Genomic DNA, 19,510 nt, shown 5'->3' with positions numbered 1-19,510 from the left:
TAATTACTCCAAAAAGGTTACCCAACACATGATCCTGGCTAAAATAGTACTCCAACCCATTCTTTATGATGATCTCGCGAAAACCATGCCTAGTTTCAATCATCCTTAAACTGGTTTCTGTTATTAGAATAATTAACTTAGAAGTGTTAGTAAAAGTTTGGAAGAAAGTTTTTTTTCAATAATATTGATTGAAGTGTTATTTGTGAAACTTGCTTGTGGTTGGCTTGGCTCTCTATTGTCGTCAGGTTGTTGCCTAGTGAAAGTTTGAAAGAAAGAAACACTTTATTAAGAAATATAATATAGTCTCCATAAACACTATTGTGAGTGTTCTAAAACGTCCTATGCGCTTGCTACGCGGTGGACAAACGCCTAGCGCCTAGCTGTATATGCAAGTGCTTAAGCGGGGTTTAGGCGGATTATATATTTTATTATTTTATATATAGAATTAATATTTACATATGTAAATATATAGAATGAAAACTTATGCACTTTAATTTTAGAAAAAAAAACAAAATAAAAATATATTATCAAATATTAAATTCGCTAAACTCTTATATATTAAAAATAGTTTAGAATATATAATCACATTTTAAACGAAAAATCATAATCCATTCAAAAACTTGAAAAATTGCCAAAATTTAATTTTATACTTACTTTGGAACCAAATTAAATTTCAGAAGTGTAGACTTTAGAGGCTGATTATAATTTTATTTGAAACAAAAAAAAACTAGTATTTTAAAATATATTTAATTATAGTATATTTTTACTATTTTAGTCAACATACCTCCTAGAATCCGTACATGCGTCCGCCTAGACTGCATAATGTCTGCCTAAACACTATTAGGCGTCCAAATTATTTAAACCCGCCTAAATTACCGCATAGCTAAAATTCGAGACGCTCGATCACCGCATAGCGTATAATCGCCGCCTAGGCACCCCGCGTAGGCAGCATTTTAGAACATTATAATAAAGATTAAAAAAGGTTCTGATTATATCATATAGTGTTGTTTATCAGTTTGGAAGACAGTTTAGTGGTAATACTACAATACTAATTACTTATTACTACAATACTAATTACATATATCACTATATTTTTAAATATTTTTAATTACTTACACTAATTTATCACTAATTTATCACTATATTTAGTGTAAATATTTTTAATTACTTACACTAATTTATCACTATATTTTTAAATATTTTTAGTATTACAGTTTAGTGGTAATACTACAATACTAATTACATATATCACTATATTTTTAAATATTTTTTCATTTTATTGATTTTCCAATATTTTATTTAAAATGTTCTCCACACTTTTATTATTAATATAATGTGGAGAAGAAATTCATATATGAAACCAAAAGTTTGTCTAATATTTTTAATTACTTACTCTAATTTATCAGAATTTATTTCTATACTTATGATAGTTAAAAATTAATAAATATATATATTTTCTCAATTTCTACATTTTCATTAATTTACCAAGAATAATTTCTCTATGCTAATATTTGACATGTGTGATCTTTTTCTCTCTTAATTATTAGCAATTTATTGACACTGATATACCACAATTAATTTCTATACTTCTTGAATATTTTTCTATTTTATTTATTTTCCAATATTTTTTTAAAAAATATGATAAGGTTTCCTCTAAACTTGCTCTAATATTTTGACATTTGGCAATGCTAATATTTGACATCCGTTATCTTCTTTCTCTCTTAATTATTAGCAATATGTTCACATTAATATACCACACTTAATTCATATACTTCTTAAATATTTTTTCCATTTTATTTATTTTCTAATATTTTTTTAAAAATATGATAAGGTTTCAGCTAAACTTGCTCTAATATTTTGACATTTGGCAATGCTAATATTTAAATTATGTCATCTTCTTTCTCTCTTAATTATTAGCAACATGTTCACATTAATATACCACATTTAATTTTTTATACTTCTTAAATATTTCTCTATTTTATTTAAAATTTTTTCCACACTTTTATTATTAATATAATGTGGAAAAAAAATCATATAAACCTGAATGGTCAACACCTTCACCAGGGACTCCACCAACTAGAAATCTCACACCCGAACTTCAGTATCACCGGCTAACTCGGCACCGACACCGCCCATACCGACTCTATCGGTGCATACGGTCTTATCGGCACCACCACTGGCTACATTCTCAGATCCCTCCTAGAAAGTCATACTCTGATCCACAGCCTGGATGGCAATTGGGCCTCTGCTTCTACCACGTTCACGACCCCAACGTAAAACTTGAGTGCTAGTCTTACGTATATCCTTAAATATAATTAATAATAAGGAAAAATAGAAGATGTTTCATGATGTAACTTAATAAGAAAAATATTCATTCAGGAAAACAATGTAACCAAGAATTATTATTTCTAGAATAATTTGACGACTTACGGTTTCAGTGTCTATTCCTCCGCTTTTTTCTCTTCTTCGTCTCTTTCTTCCTTGCTTTCTCCTTCTCTTCTATCTCTATCTTTTCCTTTTTCTCTTTCTTCTCTGCTTCCTCAGCCAACTTCCTCGCTTTTTCCTTCTCTTCCTCCAAAGTCTTGACCAAACGTTTGATGCAAATATCTGCATCTTCTTCATCAGATTTCGGCATCAAAGTCTCGGCAACATCAGCCGGAGACATGTCCGTTTCCTCTAGCAATCTCTTAATTTCTCCGTACAAGTCATGTGACTCAATATCCAAGTAGTTCTTAGCCAAAACCTTAAACCCTTCAAACCTACAATAAGACATCTCAATGTGGTTGTCCATTCTTCCTCTACGTATCAATGCCGGATCTTCTTATCCACAAAATTTGTTGTAAACACAATAATCTTCTCTTCACTACAAGCTGACCATAACCCATCTATACCATTTAATAGTCCCGACAAGGTCACTTTACTCTTGTTCTCGTCTTTTTTCTCCTCAGCTTCCTTTTTCTTCTTATTTTATTTTATTATTTATTTATTTATTTATTTATTTTTTTTTTGAAAAACCTTTCATTCATTTGAGGGGTAGAACCAAGTTACATCGAGTGGCTCGAAATAAGGAGCAGTTACAGAGAAAACAAACACAGAACAAAGAGGCAACAATATGGTTATTGAAACACACGAAACCATGTAACCAGAAGCGTATTAGACGGATTAGAGACTCTTTGCTTGAGTGTTAATGGACCCAAATGCGACCTGAGCATAGTCTTTGTTTCCATGAGTACTGCTAAAGCTGGTCGAGAAGAGGCAGTATGAATCCGCGTGTTATGCTCCTTCCATATAGAGTAAACTGAAGCTTGGTAAGCTAGCCTAAGAATCCAAGCTACGTTCTTGTCTCTGCAAGGATTCTTCAGCCATCTAACTCCATCCTCAAAGTTAAGAGGAGGAGAAAGATGGGCTTTGCTAGTGAAATAATACCAAACTTCCTTCGAATATGAACAGTAAAAAAAAAGGTGTTGACGAGACTCATCATAAGTGTTGCAAAAGAGACAAGTAGAAGGTACCAAGAGACCCCAACTCACCAAACGATCCCTGGTAAGGAGCCTATCTCGAGAGTTAAGCCAAGAGATGAAATCATGCTTCGGGATTCTGCCCTTGAACCAAACTGACTCAAACCAATCCACCTTGACACCCACTGGATGAAGATGATCCCAGGTAGTGGCTGTCGAGAAACTGTTGGAAGGGGCTGCATGATACACAGAGTTTTAAACCCTATTTTCCTACTGCAAGTGCACAACAAAGAAGTAGTACTTAGGGGTCGAATCCCACGAAGACCAAGTTTTACTCTATGGTTCTATTGGTTCAATTTCAAGCTAAGACAATTCGAAGTTGGGTTTGTTTGGTAACAGTAACGCGATTAAAACGGTATAAAAAGGCAATAAGCAAAACACTAGATCAGGGATAATTCTCGGGAATTTCAGAGATAGCAACTAAACAACTATTCAGGGCATAGATTAAGTACCAGTCTAGAACTCAAACATAAATATAAACTGATCCACTGTCGTGATATCAATAACTCTATCTGGTCGATTCTGTGCGGAAACACGGAGCACGTGCTCAGACATCCGGAGCACATGCTCGGCGGTCCATAAAGCCTAAACTGTCGTTTGAGCCCAGAATCGCAGACAAGCATTAAAGAACAGGAATGATAAGTTCACAAATCACCTACACATCAACTTTCGCAGGTCTAGGATAATTTGCCCACTAATTTCTTTTCTAGCAACCTATTACACTTTTGATGAATAGATAAACCTAGGATCATAGATTGGGTGATCAAATCAACCTAAGCATTAAGTCTAACAATAGTGAAGACAATCGATTATATAAAGCCCTATTTGTGTTCTGTTGCTAACCCATGAAACCCCTTTTGAAACCCCTAATCTAGCAAAGAAAACTACTCAGACATAGAGAAATGAATCATAGCAAAAGATGAGAAATTCAATGACATAAAAATAAAAAGGGTTCAGAGAATGCTTCACAAGGTAGCCGCTCTTCTCCCTCTCACAAAAACGTCGCTCAAAAACAAAAGAAAAGGTATATCATCTCTCCTAAAAACCCTAGGTTAAATAGCATACAAGTAGAGAAAAATAAGGAAAGATTCCAAATTCAAATCTCCCTATTAAAAAGCGATCTCAGCCCTCTTTCTCTCACAAAGGATCGCCTAAAATAAGGGGAATTAGGCAGGGAATCGGTGCCTAGATGCTTGCCACGTGTCGTCATAAAACCATAGAGTTGGGAGCATGTGCTCGGAAATCGGGAGCATGTGCTCCTGGGTCTAAAATCAGCTTTTCTGCTCCAATTCAACTCCTTTCTGCTCCGATTGCTCCTGCTGTTCCAATCCTTGCTTTTAGCTTCCTAGCCTCTTATTATAACCTGAAAAGAACTCAAACAACTACAAAACTATCAAATAAACGGGGTCAAAGTGAGTAAAAACCGTAACATATCACTGCATCTCCAATCTTCCAGAGATAACGATCCTTTGGAGCATCCGAGTGTAAGTTAACAGCTGAGGAAGGAGGAATGCAGGCTCTCAACAATTGAATGATTGGATTCCGACTTCTACTACTAGCAATCCACCATTGACCCTCTCTCAGAGCATCCGCAACAACTGAGTGAAGCGGAAGACCTGCAACTCTGGGCCCTGACTCGCCTGTTAAATCCAATAAGGGACCTAAGGAAGTCCAATTATCGGTCCAGAACCTGCACTTGATACCAGACCCCACCTCGTAGACTATGTAAGGCCGTGCCAACGATCGCAGCTTACAAAGATTTCTCCATAGCCAACTGCCTGAACCAGAGCCATTCAGAGTCCAAAAACACTGGTTACCAATGAGATGTCGTCGAACCCAAGAAACCCATAAAGAACCTGAGAACAACAACCATATCAGCTTGAAACCAAGGACTTTATTCCAATGAATTAGCCTTTTCAACCCCAGACCACCACTCTCCTTCGGTGTGCAAACTGATTCCCAGCTAACCTTAGCTCCCCTAGCTGAGTTCGGAGCTCCTTTCCAAAGGAAGGCATTGCATAAACTCTCAATTTCCTCCAAACAACTCTTAGGGAGAATGTAGATAGAAGCCCAGAAGGTTATAGTAGAGTAAATGACAGACTGTATTAATTGGAGTCTCCCCGCAAAGGATAGATGTCTAGCAGTCCAAGAGTTAAACCTGGAAAGAACTCTATCCAAAAGCGGCTGGAAGTCTTGCCTCGTCATCTTCTTTGTCGACAGAGGGACTCCCAAATAACGAACCGGGAAGGAGCCCTGAGTCAAACCGGCAGACTCAGCTAGACTCTGGTGTAGTTGCAGATTGTCACCATCGAGAAACAAAGCAGATTTTTCTCTATTAATGCCTAACCCCGAACCTGATTTGAACTCCTCTAGAATATCCAAAATACCTTCCAAAGAGGTTTGTTCTCCATCAAAGAAAATGAGAATGTCGTCAGCAAAGCTAAGATGAGTCACAAGCGGATTTAGACACATCGGTGAGACCCAAAACGTCCTTCCAAAGCTCCCCTGTCTAACTTCTTGGAAAGCACATCCATCGCCAAAACAAACAGAAGTGAAGAGATAGGATCACCCTGACGGAGTCCTTTCTTTCCCGGAAAATACCCAATGAGCTCACCATGAAACGCAATGCTGAAGGAGGGTGTAGTATAACACTCTCTGATCCAGGCAATGAACTGCAGAGGAAGGTCTAGAGCGAAAAGAACATTTTGAAGGAAGTCCCAATTGAGGTTATCATACGCCTTTGCGAGGTCTACTTGCAGACATCCTCTGGTGGTATGACCCGTGACATGGAAATTAGAGACTAATTCAGATGCCAAGAGGACGTTTTCACACAGATGATGCCCCTGAACAAAACCCACTTGGTTCCCTTGGACTGCATCAGCAATAAAGAGTACCACCATCATCATCATCTTCTTTTTCTTCTTATTCTTCTCATCATCATCATCATCTTCTTCTTCTTCCTCCTTTGTCTTCCTCTTCTGCCCCGTAAGTGGAAGCGAACAATCAATGTCTTCAATCACAATGATACACTTCCCTGTTGTATCCAACAACAATCTTTTCAACTCTGAGTTATCCTTCACTGTTGTCAGCTCAAGATCATACACATCATAGTCTAAGAAATTCGCCATTGCAGATATCATTGTCGATTTCCCTGTCCCGGGCGGTCCAAACAAGAGATAACCTCTCTTCCACGGCTTCCCAACCTTCTTGTAATAATCTTTCCCTTTACTAAACTTTATCAAATCCTTCTTAATCCCTTCTTTCTTCACAGTATCCATAGCTAGAGTCTCGAACGTAGCTGGATGATTAAAAGGAACATTTCCCCACTTTCCTTCCACGTAATAAGACCAATCTCCACTTGAGTTATTAGTGTAAAGCTTCCTCTCTCTGTTCTTTAACCCTATCACTCTCCCTTCTCTCAAAACATGCTCCATATATCTACCTAAAATTATCCCTCTGTGCCGTCTATGGAAAGTTAGCGTAAAGTACCTTTTCTCCCTCATTTTAGTCTTAGTACCGCTCTTTTCCACGCTTGAATACCACTTCACTTTCACACCTTCAAACACATCTTGAACTTCTTCGTGATCGTCCATACTAAACACCAACGACCTTGTGTCTCTAGACTCGTTGGCTTTTAATTTCTGAGCAAGAGCCATTGAGTTTGCAGATAGGTAATGGCGTATCGAATCATAGGCTTTGCTTCTCTGGAGACCTTCACCGGTATGCTCATTGAACTTGATCGAGACCCACCCCATCATCTTGTAAATGAACTTCTCTACGTAAGCTTGGAGTTCATATGGTACAAACTGTCTGTAAATTGACCAGAAGAACATAAGACTCGCCATGGTTGTGCCCGCAAATCCCCACATTGCTCCGTTCGTCGCTGGAATCATCGTCAGTGTCTTGCTTGCTCCCCACGAAAACTCTTTGCTTGCTTTTTCCTTTTATATGGACTTAATTATATGTAAACACGATAAAGCTTTTAATTGTAATTGTATGTAAGCATGCGTCCTTATTATTTGGTAATTATCCTTACCATTAATTATATGTAACCACGATAAAGCTTTTAAACCGAATTAAGCATTCTTGTATTGGGGCAATGAGCGTCTCTGTTTTTTTTTTTTTTTTTTTAAACTAGGGGATAATCCAGGCTACGCCTCGTATATAAAAATTAATAATGTTGTTATATAAAAAATTAACTTATTTACAATTTATAATCATATGTGATTATAAATAAATATTGCTTCAAATATTTTTATGTGTTCATATATATTTGAAATTTTCATTAAATCCTTTACTAATAGGCTAAAAATTCTTCTAACATTTTATAAAAATCAAAACATTTTTACCACCATTGGCTTTATATATTTAGAATGATGTCAAACAAACCTTACTCAAAGTTTTCGCTCCAATCCTTGTAGTTCTAAACGTTGAACTAGATAGTTATCATGCTGTCTAATATGGAGAAATGAAATGTTTCCATAAACTTTACTGTAATTTGTTAGTTATTAAATAATAGTAGAAGTTTTATTTGATTTAGTCTATAAATTTTATAATCTTTTATATTTAATTTATTTAGTTTCATACTCTGATTTTAACTCGTTTTTAGGACATGATACAATGTTTAAATCCGTAAATTATATAAATTTGGTAAAATGCATAAAATAAAACAAAATCCATATTGAAGCAGTCGTATTTACAAATTATGATTTAACTTTTTGATTATTCTTTTTAGTTGTATATGCTATATTGAATAAAATATAACATTTTTGGTTCTTTAGGTTTTGATAAGAAGTCACTACGTCGATGTGCAATGCGAAAAATATTTAATAAATTAGATATAATATATATGTTTTTAAAATATAAGCAATGTTGTATCTTAGTTTTAATATATATCTATCATTATTAAACGATTTATGGATGCAAATATTTAGCTTAGTTTTTTAAATAAAATTAATTTTGATAACTGTTCTAAATAGTTTGTTATTGTTTCCTACGACTTCTGAAATAATAAATGAAATCTAATAATTTCATTAAATAAGTTCGATGATATTGTTTCATTATTTTATAAATCAATATAAGCTTTTCTTTTGTTAGTTATTAAATTAATTAAAATGTATTTGTTTTTTTTGTAATATACCACATAATAAAAGGGTTAAACTTCTAAAAATATTGATTAAATAAATATAAGGATATTTTTGTGACTTTCCGGTTTTATAGACATGGGGAGAGATTTAAAAGAATTGATTTTGCTACCTATGTCACCAAAGTGCAATTATCTTTTCGGTCAAAGGTCCTCAGAGAACTCCACAGTTAAGCATACTTATGGTTGAGTAGTCTCAGGATAGGTGACCTTACGGGAAATGATTGTTAGAACTATGTGAGTAAGGACAAAACCCAGGGAAAGATCATGTGGGGATTTGTAGGGACGGTAAACAAGTCTTTAAAGTCTCCCGGACGTAGCAACCCAACCGTCAGATATGGATATGCTCACAGAACTAGTGTGAGGACGTGAGACCCATTAAGGAAGGTGAGCACATGGATTGGGAGTAGACATGGGGCCCACTGAGAGGTGGCGGTCGAGATGTTACAAATGGTATCAGAACCAAACCCAGACGAGTGTGGAGTCGAGTGGGCTCAAACCGTCGGGGGTGACAGTCTTGGTGCGCAACGAAGATGTTGCGATCTGTTTGTGGGGGTGAATATTTTCACTTATAATTTTCAGCCCTCACCTTGCCTTACAATCGCTCTCTCTAATCTATTATTTCTCTAGAATCATTCATGTTTCTCTACATTGCTCCTTAACCTCTTGTCCACTACATCCTCTATTGTAATCATCTCTGCCACCAAGTAATATCAAAATAAAGATTTAAACACTAATCATAAATCAAAGATAAAATCGGCGCATGCTTTTAATTTATTTATAATATATATTAAAAATAAGTTAACTTGCTTAAAATATAAATTTCAATTTTCACATGATAAGTTAGAAATCTACCTTATATAAACAACTAGATTATGATCCGCGTATATGCGAGTTTATAATATATATTTTTAACTTACGTAGAAGAAAATACCAATAATAAGATAATATGTTAAAAACTAAAAAATAATAATTTTACTTTCTTATTAATTAATTAATTAAATTTCAGTAAATTTTTTCTATATTTTCAAATGTGTATGTTTTCTTATTCTTATGTGAGTGTGAAAAAAAAAACTATACTATTGAATAGCTCAAAAATTTAGTTATAGATAACTCCTATTTTTATAGCTTTTGTGATGTACATGTTAATTCATACATGAAATTTTTGTTTACATTTTTTTAAGGTTATACTATAATCGTATGTAAATATTATGTTTCAATTAAATCAAACCAACCATAAATTTAAGCATACAAAGTTAGGATTTGTAATCTCAAAATATGTGTTTAGAATTCACATGTAATATATATATATATATATACAAAAATTAGTTATAACACCCGCGAACCAAAAAATGGATTTTGGACGGTGTGTCGATCGACACAGTTAGTGGTGTTGATCGACACAGAGTTTTGGCCGGGTGTCTGGGTTGATTTTAATTTATCCATTTTGCGTAGCTGGTTTAGGAGAGCCCTAGACTCGAGTATTAAAAGAAAAACTCGATTTTTCCACTTCCTTTAGTCGTTTTCACACTGTTAGAGAGAAGAAGAAAGGAGAGTTTTTTCTACGAAGCGTTCTTAAGGTTTTGGAGATCCTTTGTCCTGTGATTGAGTTTTCTTCCTGGAGAGTGTGGATTCAAGGCTAGGAACATGGTGGAAGGTTGTTGTGGTGCTAGTTTCGTCGTTTGGGGCTTAGATCTCGTTGTTTGGCTAATGTGAGTGCATGACCATGACTAATATAAGCTAAGATCTCTGTTTTTGTGATTTTGTATGTGTTATGTGATTGTTTCCTTTGAGTTCTATGCGTTTTTCGTGGCTCCTGAGGCTTAGATTTGTTCCAAAAAGATAGATCTATGAAAAATTAAAGAATTAATAAATAAAACAATCTAAATTTAACGAAAATGAGTGAATCAACGTCGATTGATAAATTGAAAGAAAACCAATACTCAGATTTTAACTCGGAGATGTGAAACAATATTCAGTGAAACAAAAACTCTTTTCAAGGTCCAAAAAAGGAATATATATATATATATATATATATATGAAAACAAATAGGCGTCAAAAACTAATAGGTGCGAACATTAAAAGCTAAGGGAACATTAAAAGTTAAGGGATACGACGTAGAAACACAATTGTTGGGAAGAAAACTTTGCAACTTTTGAGAATATTATAAATTTCAACTCAATTATTTACCTAGAGTAACAAATAGAAGAAATGATGGATGAGGGTATAAGATGGAAAACGACACCAAAAAAGGCTGGTTAAATGAATCAATAAATAAATTAAAAGAAAATAATAATTAGATTTTTAAAAACTTGGAGGTGTGAAACAATACTCAAAGAAATAAAAACTCTTTTTAAGGTCCATGAAAATCTGTATATATAAACAAAGAGATGTGAAAAACAAACAGGTGCGCACATTGATAGCGGGGGTATGAAGATAAAACAATTGTTAGAAGAAAATCTTGCAACTTTTAAGATTATGAACAAATATAAACCGTTAGATGAGATAACAAAAGTAATCTCATTCGTTAAATTAAAATGATGACATCACTAGACCCGTGAAAGAGAATTTACTATTATATATAGATTGTTTACTCTAACTTCTTGTAAATATTATTTTAATGATTAATAAATTTAACACTTCATAATAAAAAATAATTTAGTGAGACAAGGCAACATGTATTTTATTCGTATTAAAAAGGCTGAAGCATTACAAGGTTTTTGTTGGAAATATTTGCTGACACAGATGACTAGCATTGGGATCCATAATTTGATCAACAAGTTGCATGTATTTACATATGTTGGTAGATTAGAATTAAATTTAAAAGGATATTCATATACATAAATATGCTAAGATATATAGACTAATTCGATGTTAATAGACTCCTTTATTTAGTCAATTTAAATACTTTGCCATTTTATTCATTTTGCTAATAAGTTAGTCTAACACCTTATCTATTTATTTTATGTTAATAAGTTAACTTGTTACATTATTCAATTTTGTTATCAAGCTAGTTATAATTATTTTTTGTATTGACTTTTGAAAGCTAAGAAAAAAATACATTTCTTCAAAGTTTATAGAAGGTACATCAAAGTTGACTTTATCAATCTATTATGTTTGGTATGTATTTGTAATTATAATCATCATGAATTGTGGTGATTAAGTTATTATTGGAATGAATTTTTAATCACCAATAATTATTGACCAAGTGGACAAAAAGACAAGTCACATATGACATCATAAATAAAGTGTAAATCCCTCTTCCCCCACCCCCAGAAATCTCTCACAATAAGAGTAGAAATGTCAAATACAGTAAAACCTCTATAAATTAATAATACTATAAATTAATAAATTTTGCTAGTCCAATAATTGATATTCTCATTCATAAATTTGAATATTTATGTCATGTGTATAAGTAAATTTGTCTGTAATATTTGTAATTCATTGTCAAAAATATTTTTTAATTATTTCAAATTCAATTCCAATACCATAAATTTACAACATCCAAAATTCTAATCTTATTTTGCAAAAATTGTCTCAACTTATAATTTTAAAAATTAAACAATTAAAAATACACCTATAAATTAATAATTATTAATATCACTATAAATTAATAAAATGTCTTGGTCCCAATATTATTAATTTATAGAAATTTTACTGTAGACGTAAATATGTTAATTGAAACGTTGTCCATTGCAAACCGACCAAATACAACCCACATAAAAAGTGGTTCACGTGGACCATTTGACATGTACGCATCTCATGATGTGCTCTTGCTACTAAGCACAGACCCTGCGCTGTGTCCTATAGTTGTCACCAACGTACAACTGGCCTCTTCTTTGTGTGCTCTTCACTTTGCGGCTTATATCCTTCTTCAACCCTAACTTCCCTTATATAATAAAATCCTAGAATTTATGTCGGTTTACTGTGCAAACTACACAACTCAATTTTATAAGAACTACACACCAATATAGACATAATTCAAGGTTTAGACCAAATAAGCTTATGTGAAGCAAACATATACAACAATGTAACACATAATTCCCAACAACACCAGTACCGGTTCTTGGTATGGATCCCTTCTACATACAACATCGATGATATGTCAAGATCTAAGGCGATATTTAAATATATAAATATCTCGAAACAAGGTCCAAAACACCAATTATAAATATCTCTCCTTGATGAAAAAGAGGCCGATCAAGGGATGGAAGAATCTAGCATTAAATACAGTATTTACCCATAAAAGGGGACTTAAATAAGCAAATTCCGAACTCTTACGAAGAAGAAACAAAGAGACCACAACCTGATCCCTCTCAATAGTAAGCCGCATTGCCTCCTCTGATCTCTGACTCACCGGACTGGTTATTACCCATTCTTAAAGAGAGTGACACACACGATTGACAGATGACATTCTTATTTTTATTGGTGACACGATAGAAAAAATGTCTAGATTCTAATGAAAAAAAACATAGAGAAAAAAAAAACTAACTTTAGAAAAAATTATTAACGCAATCTAAAAAAAAAATATTTATGAAAAGATCAATAATATCTTCAGTAGATATAAAGACATATATAAAATAAGATAATACTACTTTTTATTTCAAAATTATTGGTTATGAAATTAAATAAATTTATGCGCAAATGCATTTAAACATCTAAAACTTGATATGACCTTAAAAACTAAAAAGATAGAAACGATATTAAACTAGCCCGTTGACAAAAATAATACACCCATGACACATCAACGTTGATGATTGCTAAATATAAAATTGAAAGTGGCTGGTTAACTTTCGTTAAACGTTCTAGCACGTCTCACACAAGTAGACATGCTTACACGATTTAGTTGGATGGAGTCCAAAACATCAGGGAAAGTATAGCTGTACTTAGAGAAAATATTTGCTATATAAACACAAGCACCCATTCTTAACAATACAAACCAAAACAAGAAACACTTACCAACCTAAGCGTTGGTAGAGAAAAGCTAAATCACAATGAGATCTTCCTCTAAGATGGGGCCTTCTGCCCATCTCATTTCCGCTCTAGGAGTTATCATCATGGCAACAATGGTTGCTGCTTATGAGCCATACACATACAGTTCTCCACCACCACCATATTCTACACCATCTCCGAAGGTTGAATACAACTCTCCCCCACCACCATACGTTTCCCTACCACCACTACCGTATATAAATCCATCGCCTAAGGTTGACTATAAATCTCCACCACCTGTATACAGTTCCCCACCACCATCGCCATATTACTCTCCATCCCCAAAGGTTGAGTACAAGTCTCCTCCTCCACCATATGTCTACAGCTCTCCACCACCACCATATTATGCTCCTTCCCCTAAGGTAGACTACAAGTCTCCTCCACCACCGTATGTTTACAGCTCCCCACCGCCACCATACTACTCTCCATCCCCTAAGGTAGACTACAAGTCTTCTCCACCACCGTATGTTTACAGCTCCCCACCACCACCATACTACTCTCCATCCCCCATGGTAGACTACAAGTCTCCTCCCCCACCGTATGTTTACAGCTCCCCACCACCACCATACTACTCACCGTCTCCTAAGGTAGACTACAAGTCTCCTCCTCCACCATATGTTTACAGCTCCCCACCACCACCATACTACTCTCCAGCCCCTAAGGTTGACTACAAGTCTCCTCCTCCACCATATGTCTACAGCTCCCCACCACCACCCTACTACTCTCCATCTCCTAAGGTTGACTACAAGTCTCCTCCACCACCATATGTGTACAGTTCTCCACCACCACCATACTACTCTCCATCCCCTAAGGTTGACTACAAGTCTCCTCCCCCACCATATGTTTACAGTTCCCCACCACCACCATACTACTCTCCAGCCCCTAAGGTTGACTACAAGTCTCCTCCTCCACCATATGTTTACAGTTCTCCACCACCACCATACTACTCACCAGCCCCTAAGGTAGTCTACAAGTCTCCTCCACCACCATATGTTTACAGCTCCCCACCACCACAATACTACTCTCCATCCCCTAAGGTTGTATACAAGTCTCCTCCACCACCATATGTCTACAGCTCTCCACCACCAACATACTACTCTCCAGCCCCTAAGGTTGACTACAAGTCTCCTCCACCACCATATGTTTACAGTTCCCCACCACCACCATATTACTCTCCATCCCCTAAGGTAGACTACAAGTCTCCTCCACCACCATATGTCTACAGCTCTCCACCACCACCATACTACTCTCCAGCCCCTAAGGTTGACTACAAGTCTCCTCCTCCACCATATGTTTACAGTTCTCCACCACCACCATACTACTCTCCATCCCCTAAGGTAGTCTACAAGTCTCCTCCACCACCATATGTTTACAGCTCCCCACCTCCACAATACTACTCTCCATCCCCTAAGGTTGTATACAAGTCTCCTCCTCCACCATATGTCTACAGCTCTCCACCACCACCATACTACTCTCCAGCCCCTAAGGTTGACTACAAGTCTCCTCCACCACCATATGTTTACAGTTCCCCACCACCACCGTACTACGCTCCATCCCCAAAGGTTGTATACAAGTCTCCCCCTCCACCATATGTCTACAACTCTCCACCACCACCATACTACTCTCCCGCCCCAAAGGTTGTATACAAGTCTCCTCCTCCTCCCTACGTCTACAGTTCTCCCCCACCACCATACTATTCTCCATCCCCTAAGGTTGTATACAAGTCTCCACCTCCACCATATGTCTACAGCTCTCCACCACCACCATACTATTCTCCATCCCCTAAGGTGCACTACAAGTATCCTCCACCACCGTATGTTTACAGCTCCCCACCACGACCATACTATTCTCCATCCCCTAAGGTTGTATACAAATCTCCACCACATCCTCATGTTTGTGTGTGTCCACCACCTCCTCCATGTTATTCTCCATCTCCAAAGGCTATATACAAGTCTCCTCCACCCCCATATGTTTACAGTTCTCCACCACCACCATACCACTCTCCATCCCCTAAGGTTGTATACAAGTCTTCTCCTCCACCGTATGTCTACAGTTCTCCACCACCACCATATTATTCTCCATCCCCCAAGGTAGTATACAAGTCTCCTCCTCCACCATATGTTTACAGTTCTCCACCACCACCATACTACTCTCCATCCCCTAAGGTTGACTACAAGTCTCCTCCTCCACCATATGTTTACAGCTCTCCACCACCACCATACTACTCACCAGCCCCTAAGGTAGTCTACAAGTCTCCTCCACCACCATATGTTTACAGCTCCCCACCACTACCATACTACTCTCCATCCCCTAAGGTAGTATACAAGTCTCCTCCTCCACCATATGTCTACAGCTCTCCACCACCACCATACTACTCTCCAGCCCCTAAGGTTGACTACAAGTCTCCTCCACCACCGTATGTTTACAGCTCTCCACCACCACCATACTACTCTCCATCCCCTAAGGTTGAATACAAGTCCCCTCCTACCCCATATGTCTACAGTTCACCACCACCACCATACTACTCTCCATCCCCTAAGGTAGACTACAAGTCTCCTCCTCCCCCGTATGTCTACAGTTCTCCACCACCACCATACTACTCTCCTTCCCCTAAGGTAGACTACAAGTCTCCTCCACCACCGTATGTTTACAGTTCTCCACCACCACCATACTACTCTCCATCTCCTAAGGTAGACTACAAGTCTCCTCCACCACCATATGTTTACAGTTCCCCACCCCCACCATCATACTCACCTTCTCCAAAAACTGAGTACTAAGCTTTATCTGCACCCTCGTATTACTTGAATATGTAACTGGGATTCTTTTATAACCTATTGAGTTTTATTTGATCTCATCTTTCCTTTTCTTCTATTGCTATTTGTATCCAATAATTTTTAATTTTCTTGGTGTTGATTCAAATATTTTTCTACAAACGTTTCACATGGTTTCATGTTTGTTCTTTTATTTGTGTAAAGGTTGCTTTCAATCTATATGACGTCCATTGCAATAAATATATAATCCTTTAACATGTGTCTGGTATATGGATTGTATACTAAGTTGCATGGATTGTTTTAATTCTATTATATTTTCAAAGTTTAAGATCTGCAAGTATTTAACTCAAGGATGTTTTGGTTTCCTATCTACTGTTTGACCTAATAAAATCACTTACTTAGAGAGGATATAGGAATTAGTTGTCTTCCAAGAACATGTATTCCGTTTGCGAGTAGTGAAGTTGTTCTTCATTGCAAAGTTCATAATCATCGTCATCAGAGTTGTGTTTTGATGAAGACTAGTCAATTAATCCGACTCCCATAGACAATGGTATCCCTTTGGCTCCAAGTGAGCATACTTCTTTTGCAATGGTTTGCAGACCACTCTGTTTCTGGTCATGTACAACAAGATGTTCTTGTTGCATAAATATATGTTTTGCTGTACATTATGATGTTTCTGTTGTACGACAAGGTTTTTCGCCTAAACTTATTACTTATATCCGAGCAGTTTTGAATGACTCCAACTATACAAGTCTTGTTGAACATATTGTTTACTTAAATCGACTGTTTATATATAAATTTATTGCAGGAAATGCCTAAACAAAGATTTAGTTTAGGAAACATACAGATTGAATAGAAAATGATTCGAAATTGAATCTAAACGCCATCTATGATCGAGTCGAAATTGAAATTCCCACACAAATTGAGTTTTTTAGGTTACCAAATTGTAATTAACAACTCTCAAATCACAAATTTAAAACTTCTTGATTAACGTTATCTAAAGGAAATGGAACATGTTTTTGCTTTCTGTGATGTAAACAAATAGTAGAGACTGATGTTTCTTGTCATCGTTAGAGTGGAAATAAGATACTTGGGCATTAGGAACTCATAAACTTTGCTAATCTTTAAATTCATCAACATAAGTTCTGGGCAACAGTTGTGGATTTAATAACGTTGTATAATCAATCAATCATGAGACCAAAGGAAAATTGAATCAAAGATGAAGAGAATTGAAACGGATCAAGAATTATTTTTCAAAGAAAGGTTAATCAGACGAGTTTTGGAGAGATGATCTGAAAGTCCAGAGAAGCAGAATCGTTAATCAGACGATTTTTGGAGAGATGATCGGAAAGGAAAACGATGACAACGTTTTTCTCCGGCTCTTTGATTTTTAATTTCATCATACAACGTTTTTCAACATGTCCAAAATTATCCAAGTATTTACACATATAGCCACCCAATCTTACAAAAAGGAAAACGTTTCTTGAAATTGAGAAAGGTACAATCGTTAGAAAAAATGGAAATTCGATTACCCGACCCGTTTTAAAAACACGCGGATCCTGTAACTTTTTTTTTGTTTCTAAATAATAAATTTAATTTGACCTTTTTTTCTCTCCCCTGTCAATCGTCGTCGCCCAGAAGAAGAAAAAGATGTCTTTCATGGTCAATCTACTAAACTTGCGCTCCGAAGCTGATGAGGAGAAATTGGATTTGGATTTCAAGGAAGAGAAGTTGGCTTATGGAGATCATATATGTTGGTGTGCGAATGTGTTGTGTGTATAATTGTAGTTTTAGAATGATGCAAATAAGGATTATGTAAGTAAAAATGAGAATATGATTCATAATATGATTATAAAAATATAATTAATAAAAATATAACTGAAAATTATAACTTAAAACAAATCTATTGTCACTATATTTACATTTTACATCTAACAAAACTGTTATCAAACACCAGATTTTTGGAAGCAAACAAAAAAACTGTCATAACGTAAACAAATCTGCCATAACATCTCGTGTTCATATAGGTCATTTTAGTAAATTTTTTTTAAAACGTTATAAATTTGTTATCAAACGACAGATTTTTGGTTAAATTAAAAATTTTGTTGTAACTTAAAAAAAAAATGTCATCATTAGAGGTCAACCTAGTAATTATATCTCTGTAAAAAATCTATCATATTACAACAGATTTTTAATCAAGAAAATAAATCTGAAATAACTGTGGAAAGTAAATCTGCCAGACATTATATCAAATTTGTCATACATTCTGAAAGTTTGTGGTATCTTTATAAATAAGTTTGTGTAAAAAATAAACATGTCATCAATTATAAATCTGTTATAGCTGTAGTTAAAAAATTTGTCGTCCAAAATAAGTCTGTCATAAAAAATATATCATAAAAAATAAATCGGTTGTGCAAAAATAAATCTGGCATACACAAATAAATCTGTCACAATTAGTTCGTCAGACTTTTGAAAATATTGTAATTTTCTTAAAAAAAATTCTGGGAGGATAAATTTGACTTTATTTTTTTCAAAACAAAGCAAAAGAGTATTTTAGGTAAAAAAGTAACTGACCCTCATATTTTATGAGTTACTTTACTAATTAACCTCTTAATTAGGGTCAATCTAGTTTTTCTCCCCATAAAGTGTAATCTTAATTTACAAAATGATAAGTTTATATATCTTTAAAACCCTTTCTCATATTGTTGTATTCTAATCACATTTTCCATATATGAGTAATAAATATTTAATACACAAATATTCACAAAACAATAGAAAATAAAATTATATAACATGTAATATATATGAAATGTAAACTCATACCAAAATAATGAAAGTAAAACAGGTCAGAATATTCATATAAAAATATAAATAGATATATATATATATATATATATATATATATATATATGTGTATATATATATATTTATAAATTGAATAAACTAAATAAAATACTTATCTATTCTATTATACTAATAAAGCTGATATGTTGGGTCTGATAATAATTCGGTGGTAACAGGTCAAGTACCATAACCGATAATAAGAAAACCAATACTCGATAATGTACCCAAATTTAAAGTCATTG

At 35.0% G+C, this 19,510-nt stretch overlaps 1 protein-coding gene and 1 pseudogene across 1 annotated transcript; one reads left to right on the top strand and one right to left on the bottom strand.

Moving 5' to 3' along the window:
- Positions 1 to 2,434: 2,434 nt before the first annotated feature.
- Positions 2,435 to 7,387, bottom strand: LOC104790495 (AAA-ATPase At3g28510 pseudogene; annotated as a pseudogene).
- A 6,193-nt stretch (positions 7,388 to 13,580) lies between these two features.
- LOC104790493 (uncharacterized) lies at positions 13,581 to 16,681 on the top strand. Its single transcript, XM_087456277.1, has one exon. The coding sequence runs from the start codon at positions 13,656 to 13,658 to the stop codon at positions 16,428 to 16,430; it is 2,775 nt and encodes a 924-aa protein (XP_087312403.1). The 5' UTR covers positions 13,581 to 13,655; the 3' UTR covers positions 16,431 to 16,681.
- Positions 16,682 to 19,510: the final 2,829 nt, after the last annotated feature.

Source organism: Camelina sativa, chromosome 6 (assembly GCF_030686135.1).
Source record: "Camelina sativa cultivar CO46 ecotype springtype chromosome 6, ASM3068613v1".
In the NCBI taxonomy this organism is placed as follows: domain Eukaryota; kingdom Viridiplantae; phylum Streptophyta; class Magnoliopsida; order Brassicales; family Brassicaceae; genus Camelina; species Camelina sativa.
This window is presented reverse-complemented; position numbering and strand designations above follow the sequence as displayed.

Bases quoted from the DNA above. Each gene is read 5' to 3' on its own strand.
- LOC104790493 (XM_087456277.1), top strand. From the start codon at position 13,656: ATGAGATCTTCCTCTAAGATGGGGCCTTCTGCCCATCTCATTTCCGCT.